General features: G+C 38.8%; 1 protein-coding gene across 4 annotated transcripts in view; it reads left to right on the top strand.

Annotated features, from left to right (window-relative positions):
* pkn1a (protein kinase N1a) overlaps window positions 1-22,032 on the top strand; it is a 58,661-nt gene that overhangs the window by 31,880 nt on the left and 4,749 nt on the right. For 3 of the 4 annotated variants that reach the window (XM_053615872.1, XM_053615871.1, XM_053615869.1), the window contains 20 exons: window positions 2,495-2,795; window positions 3,225-3,373; window positions 4,654-4,774; window positions 8,499-8,644; window positions 9,070-9,283; window positions 9,423-9,617; window positions 11,589-11,698; window positions 13,415-13,558; window positions 13,670-13,745; window positions 14,201-14,333; window positions 15,931-16,018; window positions 16,531-16,613; window positions 16,695-16,770; window positions 16,867-16,958; window positions 18,509-18,685; window positions 18,785-18,847; window positions 18,927-19,003; window positions 19,093-19,235; window positions 20,122-20,229; window positions 20,440-20,520. In XM_053615872.1, the coding sequence (XP_053471847.1) occupies window positions 2,495-2,795; window positions 3,225-3,373; window positions 4,654-4,774; window positions 8,499-8,644; window positions 9,070-9,283; window positions 9,423-9,617; window positions 11,589-11,698; window positions 13,415-13,558; window positions 13,670-13,745; window positions 14,201-14,333; window positions 15,931-16,018; window positions 16,531-16,613; window positions 16,695-16,770; window positions 16,867-16,958; window positions 18,509-18,685; window positions 18,785-18,847; window positions 18,927-19,003; window positions 19,093-19,235; window positions 20,122-20,229; window positions 20,440-20,520 (2,577 nt within the window). Of the gene's footprint in view, window positions 1-336; window positions 503-2,494; window positions 2,796-3,224; window positions 3,374-4,653; window positions 4,775-8,498; window positions 8,645-9,069; window positions 9,284-9,422; window positions 9,618-11,588; window positions 11,699-13,414; window positions 13,559-13,669; window positions 13,746-14,200; window positions 14,334-15,930; window positions 16,019-16,530; window positions 16,614-16,694; window positions 16,771-16,866; window positions 16,959-18,508; window positions 18,686-18,784; window positions 18,848-18,926; window positions 19,004-19,092; window positions 19,236-20,121; window positions 20,230-20,439; window positions 20,521-22,032 lie in introns of those variants that run through there. The other variant, XM_053615870.1, reaches the window with a different exon arrangement.

The following is a 22,032-nucleotide window of genomic DNA, read 5'->3' as shown; positions in this document are numbered from 1 at the left end:
CCACTGCTTTGCTTCTATTCACATCCTGTAATATGAGCTAGTGATGTCACTGTTCGCTCTCTATCTCTAGCTAGTTTGGTGTTGCTCTTTTGCTCTCTTTGCACTCAGCTCGATTTTTGGTCAGCGTATACGGAGAGAGCCGTACTCACACAAATGCACACTAGTATATAGAATACAAAGAAAGTAAAATGACAAAAAATCGCACTTTTGCTATAGACAATATTGCAGATTTCTATGGAAAACAGAGAAACTGAAATCCAGGCGCTGGTGTTGGCCATGCACAACTTCACAGGAAACAGGAAGTGACCGTACTGAGGCTCAGCCGGATATCCTGCTCAGGGAGGGCGACCCCAACCATGGCTTTCCCTTCCTTTCTGTCTCTGTTTCTCTCCGTCTGGCTCGATGTCTCAGTTAGAGGTTGGATAGTAGAGCTGGAGTAAACAGCATGTGCTGGTCGGGCGAATGGGACCACTGGGATCGCTGGGAATACCTGGAAACACAGGTGGAGTGCCGTCGCTGTAGTTCTGCATGAATTTTTTCTTAAACGGCAAGAGTGAGTAGGACTAACAGACTTGACTTTGGTGGTTACTGAAGCACTGATACTGTTGCCTGTTGTGGAATGAGTTGGTTTGCAAAGCTGTCAAGCACAACTTCCTGGCTTACAAGAACTACAGCGATACGATTTTTTTATGTCAAAGGGATTTAAGCGCCACTAGTTCCTGGAAAACACTCTGTGCTTTATGAATGTTGTTCTCTATAGAATCTTGCTAGCTGGCTGCTTAGTTTATGTCTTTGATCTAGTTACATTTATCATTGCTAAGCTTTAGCAGTTTGTTTCCCTTTTTGCAGCTCGTTGTTTTATTCGTGTCACTGTTTGTTTGGTCTTGGAGCATAACCTCAGACACAACCACTTCTGTAATTTCTGTGCTTTTTAAAGTATCTCTTTTATGAGAGAATTTGGTCTGTGTCGGCCTCATAAGACTTTGAAGCGGCCTTTGAAGCAGTATTAAAACACAAATAGGGTATAAAGGATATCTTGAGTCTATGTGAAGCATTTTGCTGAAAAATGTAACCTGTCTATTAAATTATTAGGAAAATAAAGTGTACAGGAATAATATATATATATATATATATATATATATATATATATATATATATATATATATATATATATACCCCTGCATGTTATCATGACAGGAAAAGGATGTCCAATATGTTGGTATATTTTCACTTTTGTGAGAGTATTGCATCATCAGTAGCTACATACAGCAGGAAATAGTGATTTTTGGCATTTTGTCTTGGGGGAAAAAAATGAGCCTCAGATTACAGAATTAAGATAAATCGATATAAACGGTATGCAACAGATTGCAGCAGGTAGGCATCATATCTTGCACCTGTAACACATGACTGCAAGAAAATAATTTCACCTATGGCAAAGCACTACTTATGGTATGGTGCATAACAAATATTCTTTTTAATAGTAGGTCATGATTTGTCAGGTAACGATTCCTAGTGCTTACATGGTTAGCTAATCTAGTTAGCTAACGTAAGCATATTTATGGATGAGCAGGCTGTTCTTTGAGACATCCACTTATTGTATACTATATATCGTATTTTCACGTTGACATCATAATCTTGTAGTTTGAAGTTGTAGTTTTTCAATGCTAAATGTTTCCTAAAACCATGTTTTACAAGAAAAACAACAAAACAATTGACGTCCGGTTTGTTTTATTGCTACGGCATGATGGCAGAAGTCAGGGACATTGAACTCATGATGAAAGTTTTCCGCACAGTTTTCCGTTGCTTCTTTAGGGTTAATGTTGGCGTCTTCCACCTACAGCCGTAATTTGAATGTAGAATTAGCTAAAACCTTAGCAAAAATAAGTATTAAGAAATACACTATATGCCAAAAAGTATGATCTAGAGACCTGACCAATCGCACCATAAGTGCTTTTTGAACATCCCATTCCAGAGTTTGTCCCCCTCTTTGCTCATATAGTAACCTCCACTCTTCTGGGAAGGCTTTCCACTAGATTTTTGAACATGAACTTTGTGATTTGCCCATTCTGCCACAAGAACATTAGTGAGGTCAGGTACTGATACAGGGCAAGGAGTCCTGGGGCGTAATCAGCATTCCAATTCATCCCAAAGGAGTTCAGTGGGGTTGAAGTCAGATCTCAATGCTGGCCACTTAAGTTGTTACCTTGGAAAGCCATGTCTTCATGGATCTCGCTTTGTGCACAGGGGCATTGTCATGCTGGAACATGTTTACAAAAACAATTGTATGCTTCCAACTTTGTGGCAACAGTTTGGGGAAGAACCACATATAGGTTATGAAGGTCAGGTGTCCACATACTTCGGGGCATATAGTGTATATTAGGCAATGTGACTGTGTCCACCCCTAACTCAGGTTCAGGTGTAGTGTCCACAAATCTGACAGTTTCTTTTTAGTGCCATTGTTTAGCTTTTAAACCTCTCCCACTTTTGCCTCCAGAGTGATCCGGGCGGGTTGTCCGTGCTGGAACAGCTGGGTCTGGACCACGGCTCGGACTTTTCAGATTCAAGCGTGCAGCAGCGGCTGGACGAGGAACGCGAGAAGATCCGCCGGGAGATCCGCAAGGAGCTGAAGATCAAGGAAGGAGCAGAGAACCTGCGACGTGCAACCACTGATAAACGCAATGCCCAGCAGGTGGACAACCAGCTGCGCTCCTCCAACCGGCGTCTCCACTCGCTCCATGCACAGCTCCAGGAGCTTGACGCCCATATTGTTGTCAAGGGAACGGATGAGGCTCGTGGTGAGTCTACCGGTTAAAGCACAGAACATTGTATTGTAATGAAACCGTTGATCTTGCATTTTTAATTAATGTCAGAATGGCTCTAGATGCCACAGTGGGTTTCGGGTCAGTCATTAGAACCTTCTGTGGGGATTTTCTGTGGGGAAACTGGTTAAATCTAGTTGCTTTGATGCTAAATGTTTCATTTTTTTGTGTACCGCAGTAGTCACTTGATTGTGCTCACAGCTGGATACACATCCGTCGTGCATGAATATTTAACTTGTACAAATGCACACAGAGACCCAATTAGTGACTCAAAAAAGAGTAGTCACTGAGCAGCACTTGCTTATATTTACTCCCAATCAAATCTTAGGCTTTAAACCTCACATTACAGCAAATTCTGACAGTTAGATGGAAAGTCCTAACTTTGACCTCTGCCCCCTCGCCCAGATGATGTGCCTCGTTCTCCCGGCACAGAGAGCCGGGCATCGGCCCATCAGGAGCGCATTGCCGCGCTGGAGAGGCAGCTCAACATAGAGCTCAAAGTCAAGCAGGGCGCTGAGAATATGATCCCTATCTACGCCAACAGCACTACCAAGGTAACACACACACTCATGCACACAGTCATTCTCTCTCTGTCTGCACTCAGATTTTTCATTGCGGTTTAGGATGCAATAAAGAATGTCCTGAGCCCCAAAGAAAACTTCTGTTCATCTAAAGTAGTGGTGTATACAGTATATGAGCACAAATGGCTAGTGGCCTTCATGGTCTACTTTTGTATATTGGCCTTTTCTTCATTCTTCAGATTGCTGTTTCTGCCATTTCTAAACAAAGAGAAAGTGCCGTTCCTAAACGAACACAAATGATCTGAGTATCTGGCAGTGTGTCTGTTGTTGCACAGTATTGTTGCATTTTGCTGCATTTTTGGCAAAATGGCTGACAGAATTAACACACTGTATAAACATCCTGGTTACAGTCGAGGTACACAGTATCTGAGATATTAATCAGTCAACATAGGTTACCAATGAAATGATAATCCGACAACCCTATAATCAAACATATTCTCTATCTCTAAACTTTATGTGAACATTAATAAATTTAGCTGTACTGTAGGCTATTTTTTGTTGGTAAATACAGTGCTGTGCAAAAGTTTTAGGCAACCTATTTTTTTTAGTACACACTTTGTTACAGATTTTTATTTAATGACTTCTACATTTTTGCGTCAGTATAAAAACCTTTTCGATTTCCAAACATTAGTTTTCCAGCACAAAATGAAATGTTAAAAAAAAAAATGTTTGTATGTCAGTAAAGAAAGCAGCAGATTGAGCGGTAAGAGGCACTTTTCAGACAAAAAATAACACAATGAAGGCTGCTGGGTTTTGCCGCAAAAATAAGAAGCGAGTGCGACAGTCAAAGTCTACAAATGAACCGTGGCTGGTTCCGCAAGATGCTCAATAAAATTTACAGCTCATTTCCTTTTAAAACCGCACTAACTCCACCTGAGACAAAAAAGGGTCGTCACACCAAATATCACCTTTCTTTAATTTATTACAGTTTACTACCCTTTATAGTATTTTTTTTAAAATGGAGAAACGATTAATTCCATAATTTTTAAAGGCATCTTTGCTCTACAGCATTTCTTTGCATGTGCCTAAGACTTTCGCACAGTACTGTATGCTATGCTAAGATTAGCATTAGCACTGTGCTTTTAACAAAAGGTGACAGCTCTACCACCAAATATGGCATAATCAGTTTTCCCACAGGTTCACTCACAAATTGGTGATGACAATAAGGCATATTTGTATGACCTTTTTCTTATTTATAAACATTAAATATAAGATGGACTGTGTGTGTGTGTGTGTGTGTGTGTGTGACTCAGGATAAGAAGATGTTGCAGACCGCCCAGCAGATGCTCCAGGACAGCAAAACCAAGATCGACATCATTCGCATGCAGATCCGCAAAGCAGTGCAGGCCTATGAACATAATGAGGACATACAAGGTGTGTGTGTGTGTGTGTGTGTGTGTGTGTGTGTGTGAGTGCACTGACCAAGCAAAAACAGGTTAAAATGCAGCTAAATTGCTGTATATATGTATGTCAGTGTGTGTGTGTGTGAGTTTGTTGATTATTGGAGGAAGACACACTAGATGGTACAGTTTAAACGGTGACCACCTAGAAACAGATTCTCGTTAATCCCACAGTTAATCCCACAGTTAGTCCCACAGGGTTTTCTTTTTTGTTCAGAATAGCATTACAAGTATTACAAGTAGGGTTACTTACAAATTGACTTTAAAAGCTTGGTATTCAAATGTATTTGAATATTTAACGAGATTATAATTTCACACACAGTCAGAATGAATTTCGTCAGTACTTTTATGTTGTGTTTGTATTATATAAACCACTTGAGGTGAATCATAAACTACAATGGTTTTTACATATATTGATTGGATTGTACATTTCTGTGAAACTCCGCCCCAAACCGCTGTTGCGTACTATATTTTCTGTGACCAAATCTCAAGTGCCCTTCCATTAGGCAAAAGAATTAAGATTCATTTAGACTGCTAAAATGTCAATTTTAGCTTTAAGTTCTTTGTTAATGTTTGCAAAATATATTTATACCACAGAGCTGTTTCATTCTTGATTCTGATTGGCTAGAAGGTGTTGAGTAATTTTCTTCAACAGCAGTTTTGACAGCTGCGAGGCGAATCGCAGGTTTATATGACTACACTCGTTCTAATGCATTCTTTCTATACAGCTAAGGGTACATAGTTATCGTTTCTATTGTACCAGCTAATTCACAGGAACTTATATTTTGTAATCTAAACCAAATAATTACATTTTTTGGTTTAGATTACAAAATATAAGTTCCTGTGAATTAGCTGGTACTATAGAAACGATAACTATATAACTAAATAATTACATTTTACATTTTACATTTATTCACTTAGCGGACGCTTTTATCCAAAGCGAATTACAAATGAGAAAATAATAATCCGATTAATAAGAAAAACGTCTAATCATTGATACGGTGATACGTTTTTTTTTTTTTAACATTTATGGAAGGAGTCTCCAGTGTCAGTAGGCCATAACACACTATTGTTAATTATTTTATATATATAACAATACACCCCAAGTGTTTTATTAATATAAGTATTGCTATAATAACATTTAATTTAGCCACAAATCTTAATCTTAAACATTAGGATATATTTTCTTGCATTTACATATAGAAATATAAACCTTCTAATAGAAGTCAAACAATAAAAAATAAATCATTCCTAGTATACACACCCGTGCGCACGGACGATCAGTGGCAATTGGATGTCCAGCTCAGAGACAATAGAAAGTATTAAAAGGCTGTTTGTGTAATGCTATTAACTGCACTCTACTGCATTACATCTCTCACCTGCCAGAGACCAGAGGAAACACTGTGCTGCTGCCTGGAGTCTACACAAACGCTGAATTATTAGCTCAGCATTTACACACATACTGTTACACCTCTGCAATACGCGCACACACACACACATTGATGCCTTATTAGGATATAAAAGCATCTCTTCTCATCCAGCATACACCCCCTCCACTCCCTGTGTATTCCTCACACACTCTATTTCTCTCTCTCTGTCTCTCTCTCTCTCTCTCACACACACACACACACACACACACACACACACACACACACACAGACACCACAAAATCCTGGTCGTCCCCCCCCCATTGCTCCTTAGCAAGAGGGATATGCCGAGATATTCCAAACTTTCACTCAGACAATTCGTAGTACCTGTAGCGAGTATCTGTGTTTACATACCAGAACACTGCAACACATCAAAAAATGCTAACTGATATTCAAGAGTTATTCAACAGGCAGAACTTATTCCTGGGCTTTTTTTTGTTGCTATTTGTCCAGTGTTACAATGAAAGGACATTTTGAATACCAGATATAATTTTGGTTTGTTCAAACACAACTTCAAAATGACAAAGAGGAAACAAAGCTGTTCCTGATTTCCTCTACAGCTTGTGCTGGGAGTATACTGTATGGCGGGAGTAAAACGTGTAATAGGAAAATAATCAGTCATGGGGTGTTGTGATGTGGCCTGAACGTCAGCACCCTGAAGTTGATTTTTTTATCCTATAAGAGCACTTCTCACTGTGTTTTTCTACTCTTATACCACAACAATTTGCCAACAATTATTTTTTGAATTTGTTTAACCCTTTCATGCATAGTGTCCACACTTATGGACTTACGGCGCGTTCTTTATACTGTAGTAAAATAAGACGCAAATCATCCCCAAACATGAACCTCTGTGAGTCGGACTATTTGTTGTCCTCAGTCCTCACTAACCTTCTACGTTAAATAAATAAATAAATAAAAACTAGGGTGTGTTTATGGGGGGGTGGGGGGGTTCTTGTGTCAATTCGGACATCGGAAGATTTATAAGATTATTGTTTTTTTTTGTTATTTCAGGCATACTGCTTTAGCCGGTTTTACTCATGGACAATCCATTTATTTTTAAACGTAACCAGACAGAATCGAAATTATGCAAATTTAAGTAAAAAAAAAAGAGAATATAAAAGAATCTACATGTGTGTATAAATAATTTATGCATAAAAGGTTTAAAAATGAGAATGATACTTTTTATCCATTTACAGTTAGATTTAATATTGTGGAACCTCCACTAAACAAGTTGTCACTTACATTATAGAAGATACAAACAGCCGCTCCGTCACCAGGATCTCTTTTTTTAGGGAACAAAACAAAAAAAAAAATACGGCTTGTTACCTAGAAACTATAAAACACAAAGTCTTTCCAGCTTTACCTCTAAACGTTAGAAAGTGCTGACACTGGAGACTGTTTCAAATCTTCTCAAAATATCAGTAACCGTACATTTTCTTTGTTAAATAGCAGGTTTCTTGAAATCACACATTTATTACTCTTAGATTATGTAGCACATCCATGATACTGTCAGTGGTTATTATCTGTTATTAGCTATAGAAACGATAACTATCGTATGAGCTCATTTATATAAAATTGTGACTTACAGCTCACGTTACTGTCAGAGCTGCTGTTATAGACATTAATCAACATCTTCTGACCAATCCGAATCTAGAACCGCACTGTGGTATACATAGTAGTCTTTTTAGTGCTTCATTTTTAATCTTCTTTTATTACTCCTAATTCATTTATCTCAATTTATTATATATATATATATATATATATATATATATATATATATATATATATATATATATATATTTGACTTCTTTATTTTGAAATATGATTTATGTGCATTAAATATTTGCACACTAAAAATCCAGGACATTATTTTCATCTGCTTTGAGTTATTCACTCTTGTATTGGATTGGCATTGCCATGGCAAAGAATATTGTCCTTGGAGCAAATTTCTTTCAGCTTCTTCACCTCTGAGTCACTCCAGCTTCCTTATTGTTCTTTTTCGTTGGCTTTTCCTCATGTTGTTGCTTCACTGTGCTAATGTTCCAAATCAACCTACTGGAAAAGACGATCAAGACGCCTGTCCACCCTGTTCTCCCTTTCTGAGCCCTCCTGAAACGTTTCCTTAAGAATTGTTACGAAGTGTATCGTTTCTGTCGACCGCTGTGAAATTCCTGTGTAAACGTGTGTGTGAGTGTAAAATGCGATCTAAAAGCATGCACTAGAAGTGTCCTCATTTGTGAAAAGTTGATGAAAGCTTCGACTGTCTCTCAGGAAAGCCCGACCCGTGTGGGATAGAGCTGAGGATCGAGGAACTGAGGCACCACTACCGGGTGGAGCATGCTGTTGCAGAGGGAGCCAAAAACGTTCTGAGACTGTTGGGAGCCAGCAAAGTGCATGACAAAAAAGCCATGTGCGAGGTACACACACACACACACACACACACACACACACGCAAAGATTAGAGTATATCTGTTCTTACACATTAGTCCATGCACTAAATCAAATCTATACAAATTAATTAACTCAATTATTATTGTCATTAAAAAATATTTTCTAAATGCAAAGCATACACGGGTTTATGTGGTTTTCTCCTCTTCTCCACCCTTTAGCTCTCTTTTTTGTAGCATGTCCATATTTTTTGCTCTCTCCCATTTTCTATGACTCTGACATCAAACGTTCCTTACTGGTTTCTTATTACATCATTTCAATGCACTTGAATTCAGAACACACAATTCACTTCACAGTTAAAAAATAGTAATAAATGTCTTGTTCAGCCTCTCATGTTGAGGTGTACCTCTCTCTCTCTCTCTCTCTCTCTCTCTCTCTCTCTCTCTCTCTCTAGGCTCAGTGTCGTCTGAGCGAGTCCTCTCAGAGGCTGGATCTGCTGAAGCTCTCTTTAGACCAGCGGTTGGCTGATCTGCCTGAGGATCATCCCAAAGCCTGTCTGATCAAAGAGGAGCTCGTCCTGGCCTCCTCACCCACTTTCAGCTCACGTCACGGCACCCCCTACCTACACAACCAGTACAGCACACTGTCCAAACCCTCTCCTCTCACCGGTAACTTTTACGATCTTTAAGATTTGTATAAACATTACAACAGCACAAATAGTATTTATTTGTTCGGGCAGTTCTTATAGGTGTACTAAGTCGTATTCTTACAGTTAATCCTTTGTGTGTGTGTGTGTGTGTCTGTCAGGCATGCTGCAGGTGAAGTTACTAGGCTGTGAGAGCTTGTTGGAGGTGGTTCCTGGTCGTAGCCGTGGCAGCCCGGTGGTGTTGCCGTGCTACAGTCCCGGCGAGGCTCGCTCCTTCATGCGCAGTGGGAAAGGCCTTTACAGCCGAAGTGGCAGCGTCAGCGGCAAGAGTGCACCGAAAACAGATGAGCTCTCCTGTGAGTTTGTGTGTGTATGTGTGGTGTGTGAGTGTGTGTTTTCCAATATCTGCACAATATCCTCACAGGGTCTAATAATAAAAGTTATATAAAAAATTTCTGATTTCGTAAAATAAAACGTGTTTCTTTTTATTTATTTTATTATTTATTTATTTATTTTATTATTTATTTTATTTAGGCTTAGTTTTACATATTAGTATTTAGGATTATCTAATTAAATTTGAGCTTTTATTTAAAAAAAAAAACCCTGTACGAACCCAAAGTTTTAAATTGAGTTTAAGTATACAATTTTATAGTTATGTTTGAAAAAGTAATTCCAATGCCCTTTCTTTCCAAAATTTTCAGTAAAATATATATGCAGTCCCCTCCAAAACTACTGGCCAATTCATCTGTTTGTACTGTACACCATTTAAGACATTTGGTCTTGAGACGGATATGAGACGAGAGTTTAGGATTTCAGCTTTTACTTCCTGGTATTTACATCTAGAAGTGTTAAACAACAGAAAACATAGAACCTTTTGTATCAGACCACCCAATTTTTAGTCGAGCAAAAGTATAGGACCAGATAAGTCTTGAAATAAATGAAAGTAAATAATATTTGGTTGCACATCACTTGCTTGCAATAACTGCATCAATCGTTGGTTTCTTCTTTTGTGAAGCCTTTCCACACGTTTACCGCAGCCTCTTTCAGTTGTCGTTTCTCCCTTCAGTCTCCTCTTCAGGAGGTGAAATGCTGCTCAATTGTTTTAAGGTCTGGTGACTGACTTGGTCAGTTTAAAACCTTCCATTATTTCCCCTGACGAAGTCCTTTGTTGAGTTCGCAGTGTGTTTTGGATCATTGTCTTGCTGCGTGATAAAGTTCCTCCTGATTAATGAAAAGAAATAAAATAAAAGCTGAAATTCTTATCTATCGTCTCATACTCATCTTTTGATCTCAAACACAAATGTCTTCAATGTATAGCGGCGAAAAAAACAGAACTGGCCTTGCTGTTCCAATACTTTTGGAGAAATGTATATACAAATATGAGTGTATGCATTTTGTTGTTTCCCAAAGGCTTATCATTTATGGATGCAATTTAATCTGACCTAGGACTAACTGTTTCTACTTGTACCCATGGATTGGAACGGATGGATCGGTGAAAAATAATCGAATTTTTTATACCATTTTTATACAACTCCAAATGTAGACGTTCATCCAAGACCTGTTCGTTGTCTGACATTTGCTTCTTTGGCTACAATGTTCTGCATAATTATAGCCACACACCACAAAATGTCTTAAACCACTTCTAGTTCTTTGGTAGCATCTTACAGACTTCTTGTTTGGTTAAGACACAGTACGACTGGATACAATTTATAGACAGGAACAAAACATAACTGTGTAGCCGAATGCTTTAACGTTAAATGTAGGTTGTACATCCTGAATCGCATATGTTTGGTATCATTCCACACGAAGAGGCAGTGACGCTTTACAGCACCTCTTAAGCTTCAACTCATCGAGTTTGAAGTAAAAGGCCGGAAATGATGTCAATCTGACGCTTCAGTTTGTTGATACATGTATGACAGTGTACTCTGAAGTATATAGAACAATGTTGATTGAAGCAAGCATATAAAGATTTTAGCATGTATTTACAAAAAAGTTTTTGGCTCAGATTTTCTCTTCACAGCAAGCATGTCTTGGCTAATCGACTACATTTGGTCCGTGGTGTACCTGTGGTGTACTTTTGCTGCTAACTTATATAAAAATATCATATTTAATTTCTTGTCACTATTATACTCTTTACCTGGCTGCAGTGTCCACATATGGTATCTGCTGTATACTATGTCATAGTATGTTATGTTTATATTTACAGCATTTTTTATTATATTATTGACAATAAAAGCCACTTGACTTGACTTGGAAGTGAAGGTAATTGGAGTAAATGGAGGACACTCCACCAATATCTTCTTTTGTTTGTGTGTGTGCGTGTGCAGCGGAGGTGAGTGCTGTGCTGAAGCTGGATAACACCGTGGTGGGTCAGACAGCATGGAAGACAGTCGGAGAACATACCTGGGACCAAACGTTCACTATAGAGCTGGAAAGGGTGAGCATTAATAACCAACCTAGCACTGATCGCAGAACAGTTTCTTTTTTCTTAATCAATACATCACAGTGTCTGGTTATAGTGATTTGGTAAAGCAGGTATACGCCTGATTGTTAAACACATGACACCAGACTAGTTCTGTTAATGTTTTAAATACCTAAGTACATGATGAAAATTGAAAACTACGACCAGTACACGCTAATGATCCATAATTTTATTCAACTTGCCAATGTTGGAGCAATACACTAAAAGGGAATTTTGGTTAATTATGCTCTTCTGAAGATTTGGTTTTGTCCATAAGCCATCAGATACACACAACTGGGTTGCTAACATCACCACAAACTCTCCACATTGAAAATGTAGGAGGAAATTAGACAGATTTTGACCATTTTGACTGAAGAAGACCTTTACTGTTTACTCTCAATCACCACTATAACACTAACTCCTGTTAGTAAGCTCTCTCGTAGTAATTACTACTATATAATTATAGTAGTAATTACTACTATATTCGAATACTAGTAGAATAATGATTATAATTACCGTTACACTGATATACATTATGTAAGGGATACTCCACGGCTAGGTGTGCGTTACACGATTTTAACAAAGCGGAGTGCATTAAAATGTTGTAACGCACACCTAGCCGTGGATGGTGTAACCGCTTACACTACGGTCACTTACCAACATTGACAAGTTAAAGCTGTCATTGATGTTTGCGGTGCAAAGTTTGACTGAAAGGATAAAAATAATGGTTACGTTAGTTAGTTATTTTATATATGGACCGCTAGGTCTAGAATTCTTCAGGTAGTAGTGCGATAAGATTACATTTATTTGAATTTCTTTGAGAGAGAGTGAGAGAGAGAGATTGTGAGTGTGTGAATGACCTGCGTCTGTGCCGCGTCTCTACTAGTAATGAAGCTGCGAGTTTAACTACCGTATGCAGTGTATGTTGTTTGAAGACAGTGCTTTATTTGAGAATGGTGATTATACTGACTGGAACTACCTGTGCATTACACAGTTTGAACGCGCACCTTCCGGCCAATCAGAATCGAGTATTCAGACAGACCATGGTATAATCTACTTTATTCCACAGTGCTAGCGAATTCTCGATTCTTATTGGTCAGGTGTTGATATGGGACTTGTATGGTGAACGTTCCGCATAAATGAATTTGAAATAAATAAATAAAACAACTTGTAATCGTTAATATGGTGAAGTTTTCTGTGAGGAGATGTTTATTGACCATTTCTGGAAGGAGTCTCCAGTGTCAGTGCTTTGTAGCAGTCAGGTAAAGCTGTGACTTTTAAGTTTTCCGCTACAGGAAAGTCTTCAGGATGGAAAAGCACTGATGCTTTGCAGTTTCTCAGTCACATGACTAGCTTTTTTTGTCTCGTTAGCTTCAAGAGAGGAAAAAAAAGACAAGGAACAGCTGTTTATAGCTGTCATACTACAAGTGATAACAGGAACTAACTTGTTTCATGGATGTTCCATAATATTACGTGTATGACACATCATTAGCAAATAGGTATAAAAGGAATAAAACACTTTGGAATGTGCTAGGAAAGTAATCAACTTTGCTTTGCTTCAGGATGAATCACACCACCCTGTCGTTGATTAATTTCCTATAACAGCAATGTGTCTTATATTAGTTAATTTCTTATTTATTGTAAACAGCCCTTTGTGTGTGTGTGTGTATGTGTGTGTGTGTGTGTGTCTAGTCTAGAGAAATGGAGATAGCTGTGTATTGGAAAGACTATCGCTCTCTGTGTGCGCTGAAATTCCTGAAGCTGGAGGACTTCCTGGATAACCAGAAACACACAGTTAAGCTAGAGCTGGAACCACAGGGCCTGCTGCTGGCTGAGGTATACACACACACACACACACACACACAGTCTTACTTACATTCATTTATAAAGATGTTAGTCTCTCAACCTCTTTATGTGTATGTGTGTGTGTGTGTATTTGTGTTCCAGGTGACGTTCTTTAACCCGGTCATCGAAAGGGTTCCACGCCTTAAGAGACAGAAGAAAGTATTCTCTAAACAGCAGGGTAAAGCCACAACAACCATCATCCCAGAAAACAGCTTAGCTTTTACCCCAAACGTAGCCGTTCGGTCAAGACGTGCCTGTAGCCGCGTTTTGTTCTTCAGTAACGCCATTCAGACACTTGCTGATATGAAAGAGACAGTGTGACTATAAACATGTAGCTGCATATTTTCCACATCTGCACCTCATCTGCTTTGATCTGTCTCGCTCCAGTTCGCACTCTGTTAAGCTCATGTATGGATGTAGACTTTATATAACCACGTACAAAAATACACAGACTACAAAAAGCAGTGGATCAAGCAATGAGAGGGGGAGGAAATAAAATGAGCTAATACAAACAAATGAATAGATGAGTAAATAACAGCTCTCAGAAAGATCTTACAGTGCACCCTTAGTGGGCAAATACATTTTCGCTGCATTGTGTGTTAAATGGACGTTACTTCTTGTGTGTATTGACAGGTAAAGCTTTCCTGCGTGCTCGCCAGATGAACGTGGATATCGGCACGTGGGTGCGGCTGTTAAGGAACGCCATTCCGACCGTTAACAACACGGGAACATACAGTCCCAATACAGCTCACACAATACAGTCTGGGTAATACACACACTAATAAAACCAGTCCATACAGGATCACACAGAGTTTTTTTTTTGTGATTGTTGCAGCCAAAAATGCTTTTTTCAAAATTTGGCATGCAATTTGCTGGGTTTTTTTTTTTTTTTTGCAGAAAACTACTTGAATTGGCGAAATTGTGATTGCACAAACGTAAATTGTTTTGCACGGTCTTTCTCAGCGATGTTTGTTGGTAAATGAGACCTTTTAGCTGTACTCATGTTTGACACACCTGAATCGAAGAGGGCTGCGTCGTGATGACGTCACATGACACGTCTTGGCCCAAATCTGCGGTGATTTTTAAAAATTGCAAGCTCCTGAGAATATTTCGTGAGGAGTTTCCTTGATTTTGCGTTCAATTCTGCAATCAAAAAATCGCAAAATCCTGGAGGGACTGCAATACGCTAATATACACGTTCATACAAAATAGTGCAGATCATATTCGACACATTTTGGATGATAATATATAACGTGAAACAAACATTTTTATGTAGATGAATTTCCCTACAGAGAAAAGAAGGTTTCTCAGTGTTTTGTGTGGTGCACAGCTGAACTGTTTTAATTACTAATCTGAACCAGGTTACTATCACAATTCGATTAACGTCGTCATGGAGCCGGGAATGTGCTTAAGTTCATTCTTTGAGAAATCAGACCTGAAAAGTTACTGCATTTTGGACTGGAGTTGAGTTGGTTATGGTTAATGGGAAATAATATTATTAATCTGTTAGGATCTTGTCACTGGCTGTGAATTAGTAAATCACTAATAATTCATAAATTCATAGCTGCATCACTCTTTGACCCATAAATCCCGCATCTTGCAACGTTCCCTGTAAAATTTCCCGAGGAAAATCCGGATATCCATCACGTTTCCGACCAGATTTTTAAACGCGATCTGAAACTGTTGCCATTCCAGCGCTCTGGCATTCAGACTTTCATTTCATTCCCTCGTTTTGCAAATGCCAAATACCTACGTTTTTATCGACTTTTTTTTTCTGCAAAAACACCTCACTTAGCCTTTTTAAGATAAGATAAGAAAAAAAAATCCCTCGTTACTGCAGCTCCATTACACAAAAAAGATAAGAAAGAATACACATTAAATAGGAATAGAATAGAAAAAATGTCTAAAAATATATATATAATAGGAATAGAAAAATAAGAATAATAGTAGTAAAACATAATAATAATGATAATATCTACACTATGAACACCTCAACGTATGTACAGATGAATAGGAATAGGAATTTATACAGATGAGTAACACCTCGTTCATATACACATAAGTGACAAATGGGATATCGCACAGTTCACAGTAGAGGATGAGCAACAAAGAGTAATAAATGAATAAATATACATAGTGCAGAATTTTATGTATGTGTTGGCGGATGTTGCAAAAAAAAAAAACAGCTAGCAGTGCTAGATTATGTTGTGCATTTTGGGATAGTTTTTATTTTTGTCACATTCCTATTGTAAAACGCTGCTAAAACTAAGACGTGTGTTTATTTTTCTAGTCTATCAAAGTATAGGCTTTTTATCTGCGGCTCTCTCTCTTCCTGCGTGTGTGGATATGTGTGTATGATGTAGGGAGATCTCTGTGGAGAAACTGAGCCTGGACTCGGATTCCCCCATGAAAGTGGAACTCAGGAGAGACGTGACAGATGGACAGACACCGGTGAGAGAACAAGAGAGAGAGAGAAAGAGAGAGAGAGAGATGTCTGTTGTTATGAGTATCTTGATGAAGCTGCTATTGCAACATTGATTCATGAGGATGTCTGTAACTCAGTATTCGCATGAGAAATGGTGATAATGATAATGAGTCTTTATTGATTACATATACATATGCACACATACCCCAGCCTGTCAGGAAGTTGGGGTCAGAGCACAGGGTCAGCCATGATACAGCGCCCCTGGAGCAGAGAGGGTTAAGGGCCTTGCTCAAGGGCCCAACAGTGGCAGCTTGGCAGCGCTGGGGCTTGAACCCCCGACCTTCTGACGAGTAACCCAGAGTCTCAACTTCCGAGCCACCACTGCCCCTAATACATCATGATATTATTTCTAGAACCCTCAGTCTAGAAGGCTCGATACTACAATTCATATGAATTGTAGTCAGTGTCCGTTCTTACTCTTTACCCTCTGTCTTTAGTCATTAATTTGTTCCTTGTCTATATTTCTTCATGATTTCAGGAGAGACCACATGTCATTGAGCCGTGCTCTCCTCTGGACTCTTCCACACCTCAAAGACCCAACAGAACACACTCGCTCAGCGGGTATACACACACAGACACACAGATTTACACATAATTGCTGTATTTTTCCCTTTGTGTTACATTATGTCTGGTCTTCTGCAGTAAACAGAAGAAAACTCCATTGAGGCTTCAAGATTTCAGGTTGATCGCCGTGCTGGGCAGAGGTCATTTTGGCAAGGTAAACGTTGTCCCTTGTTTTGTCTTTTTTTTTTGTTGTTGCACTTTTGCATATTGCTGTTTTACAGTAAATGACTTCTGTAAATGACTTTTCCAGGTATTGCTGGCGGAGTATAAGAAATCAGGCTCGATGTATGCTATCAAAGCACTGAAGAAAGGAGACATTGTGGCCAGAGATGAAGTGGAGAGGCAAGTCTGCATTAGAATGCATTTAGACTGTTATGTAATCTGTAACTCGCAACATGGGGATTGGTTGCATCCAAGTGCTGAGTTTAATAAATCGTAGGGAAAAACCACAATCAGAAATCTAAAAGCCAGGTTGAAAGGGCAAAACCAGAAATTCAATTCCATCATTAAATAAAGACCATTGACTAGGCAATGTGTGGAAAAAAAAACAAAGAAAAACAATCTAAAGATTTAAACAGAGACATATGTGGGTAAACAAGGCACAGTAAGTTCGAAACCCAATCATTCCACAGCCATCCTTGCCCAGGAGTCTAGAGAGCAAAATTGCCCATGCTCTCTCTCTGTGACTCTTGCCCCTGTCTATCAGAGCCTTATTCATCATTAGTCAACCACAATGTATGTGGAAGAAGGCTGATAGCGCTTTCACCTTGTGTGTTACGCTGCATGAGCAGCATTTTGAGAAAAAAAAAAAAGTAGTAGTAGCCCAGCTTCACATGTCTTGGAGGAAACACACCCTCCCCAGTTGGTAGCTGTTGTGTGATAAAAGAGAGCGATGGTATGTCTCAATCAGCTCCCGAGGTCATGAATATTGTGTATATTGCGTGCATGAGTTCGGGCACTGGTAAGGACCCCGGCTCACTATACATTTGGACGCTGATAACTCGATTTCTGGCTACATGACTACGCACTCACGTTATAAAACGTCACCAAAAATTTAAAAGTTATATTATAATATTTACGTTTTATATGTCATATAAATGTTTTTGCTTAATCACACGCATTTCTGTCGTGGTACTTCAAACAGGATCGTAAACTAGCTAGTGGATTTTTTATTTTTTTTTAAATCATTAAACACAAAACGTATATAGAAGGTCAAATAAGGTTAAAAATTGCTAACGTACATAATCATTTGAGAAGCACAACAACGGTAGCAAGTTACTGATTTGTAAACCAGGTTGGCTGAGAGTTCGTCTGCCTTTTTTTTTTTTCGAGCTGAGAGGCTTCAGGAAACACATGACATCATTTCCAGTAAGGGAACATATGGAGCATCGATGCTTCCTGGTTTCCGTGGTGCATTGTGGGATTTTTTTAGGGAGCGAACTTTCCAGTGCACTGGAAGGATTTTGCGATTGAGACAGCCCTTAAAATGGCCGACTCCCTGATGAGTGTTCTGACTACTGAACTAGGAAGCTGATTGACACACCACTTGTTAGTGGGTGGGAACTGGTAAATGATGAAATTGAGGGAAAAAGGGGGGGAAAATAAATTTAATAGGCTCAGCAATGCGATCCAAAGCATGGCAAGACTTCGCAAAAGGGCTCTGGAACATAGTGTTTATAAACAGAAGTGATGAGCTGCCGGAGCGGGTTGTTAACGCAGAAGTGGTTAGTATTCAGGCGGTGATGACCTCTGGTGGTGTGGTGTGGAATTGTCCATTGAGAATGTGACTGTTATCTACATTATTACAAAAGAAATTGCATGGCTTGCATGTACTACATAGTTGTTTTTTTTCTTTAATGTTCTCGTTACTTATGTCCCCTTCACTTTTTCAGCCTGATGTGTGAGAAGCGGATCTTTGAGATAGTGAACAGCTCTCAGCACCCGTTCCTGGTGAACCTGTTCGCTTGCTTCCAGACACCGGAGCATGTGTGTTTCGTCATGGAGTACACAGCGGGCGGAGATCTCATGATGCACATCCACGCCGATGTATTCGCCGAGCCACGGGCTGTGTATGTTGAGCGTGTGTGCTGATGTACATGTTTATGTTTGATGGACTTTGTGGTGGGTGTGGATTGAAGGTGTATCATGATACTTGTGTCTGTTTGCAGGTTCTATGCTGCCTGTGTGGTTCTCGGCCTTCAGTTTTTACACGACAACAAGATCGTATATCGGTACGAAACCTGTTCCTCGTGTATGCATTCTTCTTTGTATTCTATCAATATTATCTGACTTCACTCTCTTAATACTCAGGGACCTAAAATTGGACAATCTGCTGCTTGACACAGACGGATATGTGAAAATAGCTGATTTCGGACTGTGTAAAGAAGGTGGGATGTGTAGTATGAGCATATGAGAATTAGAATTGCCATTAAACAAGATTATAATCTCAGTAACCTTTGTGTTTGTTTCTCTTCAGGTATGGGCTTTGGGGACAGGACGAGTACGTTCTGTGGCACTCCAGAATTTCTGGCTCCGGAGGTTCTGACAGACACGTCCTACACACGGGCGGTGGACTGGTGGGGACTCGGAGTCCTGATCTACGAGATGCTTGTTGGAGAGGTGAGAGAGAGAGAGACACTGTGGTGGTGTACTTTCCTTGTATAGCTTTTAAAGCAATAGTCCAGTGTTCTTCAATCTAATCTCTACCCACCACATCTGTATTTTGTCAAGTTTCACTGTACTGAGAAAAATAACAGAAAATATTTCAGAAACAGATTCAATTTAAAGGAAAATCCAAATCACATAAAAAAATGCAGTGTTAAAGTGTTAAAGGAATATTGGGATCTCTATGGACAATCTCTAAATTGTCCATAGTGTGTGAATGGGTGTGTGAGTGTGCGTGCGATTGTGCCGTGCGATGGGTTGGCACCCACGTCCAGGGTGACCCCCGCCTTGTGCCCCGAATCCCCTGGGATAGGCTCCAGGCTCTAGGCTCCCTGTGACCCAGGGTAGGATAAGTGGTATGGAAAATGGATGGATGGAGGGATGTATAACCCTAATTCTTTCGTTTTAAAAAGAACAAATTATATACATTTAAAGCTTAACTTGTGGATATCTTAGACTGAAGAATTAGTGAAAGATATCAAAATGTGTTTTCCATACATCTTTATTAAAAGACGTAACAACTGCCCTTAGACTTCAATTAAAGTGAGTTTTGAGTAAACAGGTTATCTCTGCTTTTCTCAGAACAGGTAGACATGTTAACATTCTTATTTTACTAATCATACATACACCACTGGTGTGATTATGTTAAAAACCACTGCAGTATTCCTTTAATGGTGAAAGATACGTTTGTCTCACATACAGTATGTTGTGATAATACCGGTTCCAAAACGATTTTATTTAAGCAGTTGTTGATCATTCTTTTAATAATAAGGTTGCCCTGAGGAAATGAGTGAATATTTACTTCCTTCTGTAGTGTATGTTCTTCTCTTTCTCTTTCTAGTCTCCGTTTCCAGGAGATGACGAGGAGGAGGTGTTTGACAGCATAGTGAACGATGAAGTCCGTTACCCACGATTCCTGTCGTCAGAAGCGATCGGCATTATGAGGAGGGTGGGTTCCCTATATGCACGAACACAATTAAGCACACACAGTTTTGTAGTCCGATTATAAGACACAAGCCGTAACAGCAGGCTTGTACATGGTGAATGAATGCTAACTGGTGCTAAATTGCTTCTGCTATATTTGAAACATACTTTGTGTAAGAATGATAGAATGGAGATTGAACTGGATTCTGAAGGTTTGTTTTGTGTCGGTCGACAGCTGTTGAGGAGGAACCCGGAGAGGAGGCTGGGTTCTGGAGAGAAGGATGCTGAAGAAGTTAAGAAGCAGCCTTTCTTCAGGGTAAGTGTTTACCAACATTTTTGCCATTTAAAACAGTATATAGGTATTAAAAAACTGACTGACAGCTATACAGTATAGAGGTTGACCGACCGATCGATTGGTTTTGCCGATTATTCTGCACAGATGACCGATTACTGGAAAAATAAATCCACACTGATAGTTTTCCCAGTTGTGTCCTTTGTGGGAGCGTCTGAGAAGAGTCTGCTGTCATTATACAGTACGAGAGCGGCCTCTAGAGGCGAAATAAAAACTATCACTGACAAATTTTGTTGTGGTATTTGAAGTGTTTTTTGATTCATTTTGGATGTCTTTATTTTTATTTGTTATTTGGAGTGTTACTTTTTGGATCAGTTTGGATGTATATCTTTCATTTACTTTAATAATTATTATTAGTTAATATATATAAATTTGTGTATATTTATTTCATTTTTAAAAAAGTACAGTACATTTTCATGGTACAATCAGTACTGTTTATTTTTGTAATAAAGTTCAGCAATATTTTACTTTGAGTGTTATGTTTTCATGCAGCATCACTTTTAAAAACCATCAGCCGATTAATCGGTTGTCCCCAGGTACTGCGCAACTTATTTATCGGTAAAATCCACTATCGATCGACCTCTAATACAGTATAGTGCCAGTAATAAGATGAAACAGGAGTCACTTTTTATTTCACATGCACATAGGATAATTTCTATTGCTTTTTGAAGCAGAAAGCACTCAGGACATATTATTTTAATGCTCCATCTATTACAAATTTTCAGGTTTAATTGTAATTATTGACTTTTCAACTCCAACGTGCTATTTAATGCCACCAGTTTTTGTTTTTTTGTTAGAGATACCTACAGGTGTTCAAAAACAAGAGGGCCACATTCAGAGTCAGCAATTTATATCCAAACGTTAAATCAATATTTACTCTGAGAAAGTTCTTCATATTCAGAATCAGGATACACAGCTGCTTAAGTCTGCTTTTAACCCTGCCATTCAGATTATGCAAATTACCTGTATGTAATTCACACCTCTGAGGTTGCCAGACCTTTTTTTTTTTGAGTAGACACAGCACTTGCCTTTAAGCCTTAAAAAAAATTTAATTATAGAAAATGTTGACTGAAGAAGTAAATAGCGTGCTTTCCTTTACTGTCAAATGCAATATGATGTAAACAGAGACAATTTAATGATGATTCTTTAAAAAAAAAAAAAAGAAAAAGGAAATGATGATATATGATGATAGTGATGATGTATGAATGAAAGGATGACAAACATTTGAAATAAAGTTAGGAGAGTTTAGTATATTGACAATATATGCTGCATATAGATGCTATAGTCCTAATTGTCACATAATTAGCACATTAGCCGCTGCAAATTTGGTTTAATTGAACAATTCCACCCTTGTTATTCTGAAGCTTATAAAATAGCACTTGATCCAGTGCATCCTATTGTTTAGTATTTTTATTGTTTTTGCGTAAATTAATTGCAGCTAAATCTGTACTTATGTCTGAGGACTGTTGTGCATAA

Source organism: Ictalurus furcatus, chromosome 26 (genome assembly GCF_023375685.1).
Source record: "Ictalurus furcatus strain D&B chromosome 26, Billie_1.0, whole genome shotgun sequence".
In the NCBI taxonomy this organism is placed as follows: Eukaryota; Metazoa; Chordata; class Actinopteri; order Siluriformes; family Ictaluridae; genus Ictalurus; species Ictalurus furcatus.
The sequence above is the reverse complement of the archived record's forward strand: the minus strand, read 5'-3'. Positions and strand labels throughout refer to the sequence as shown.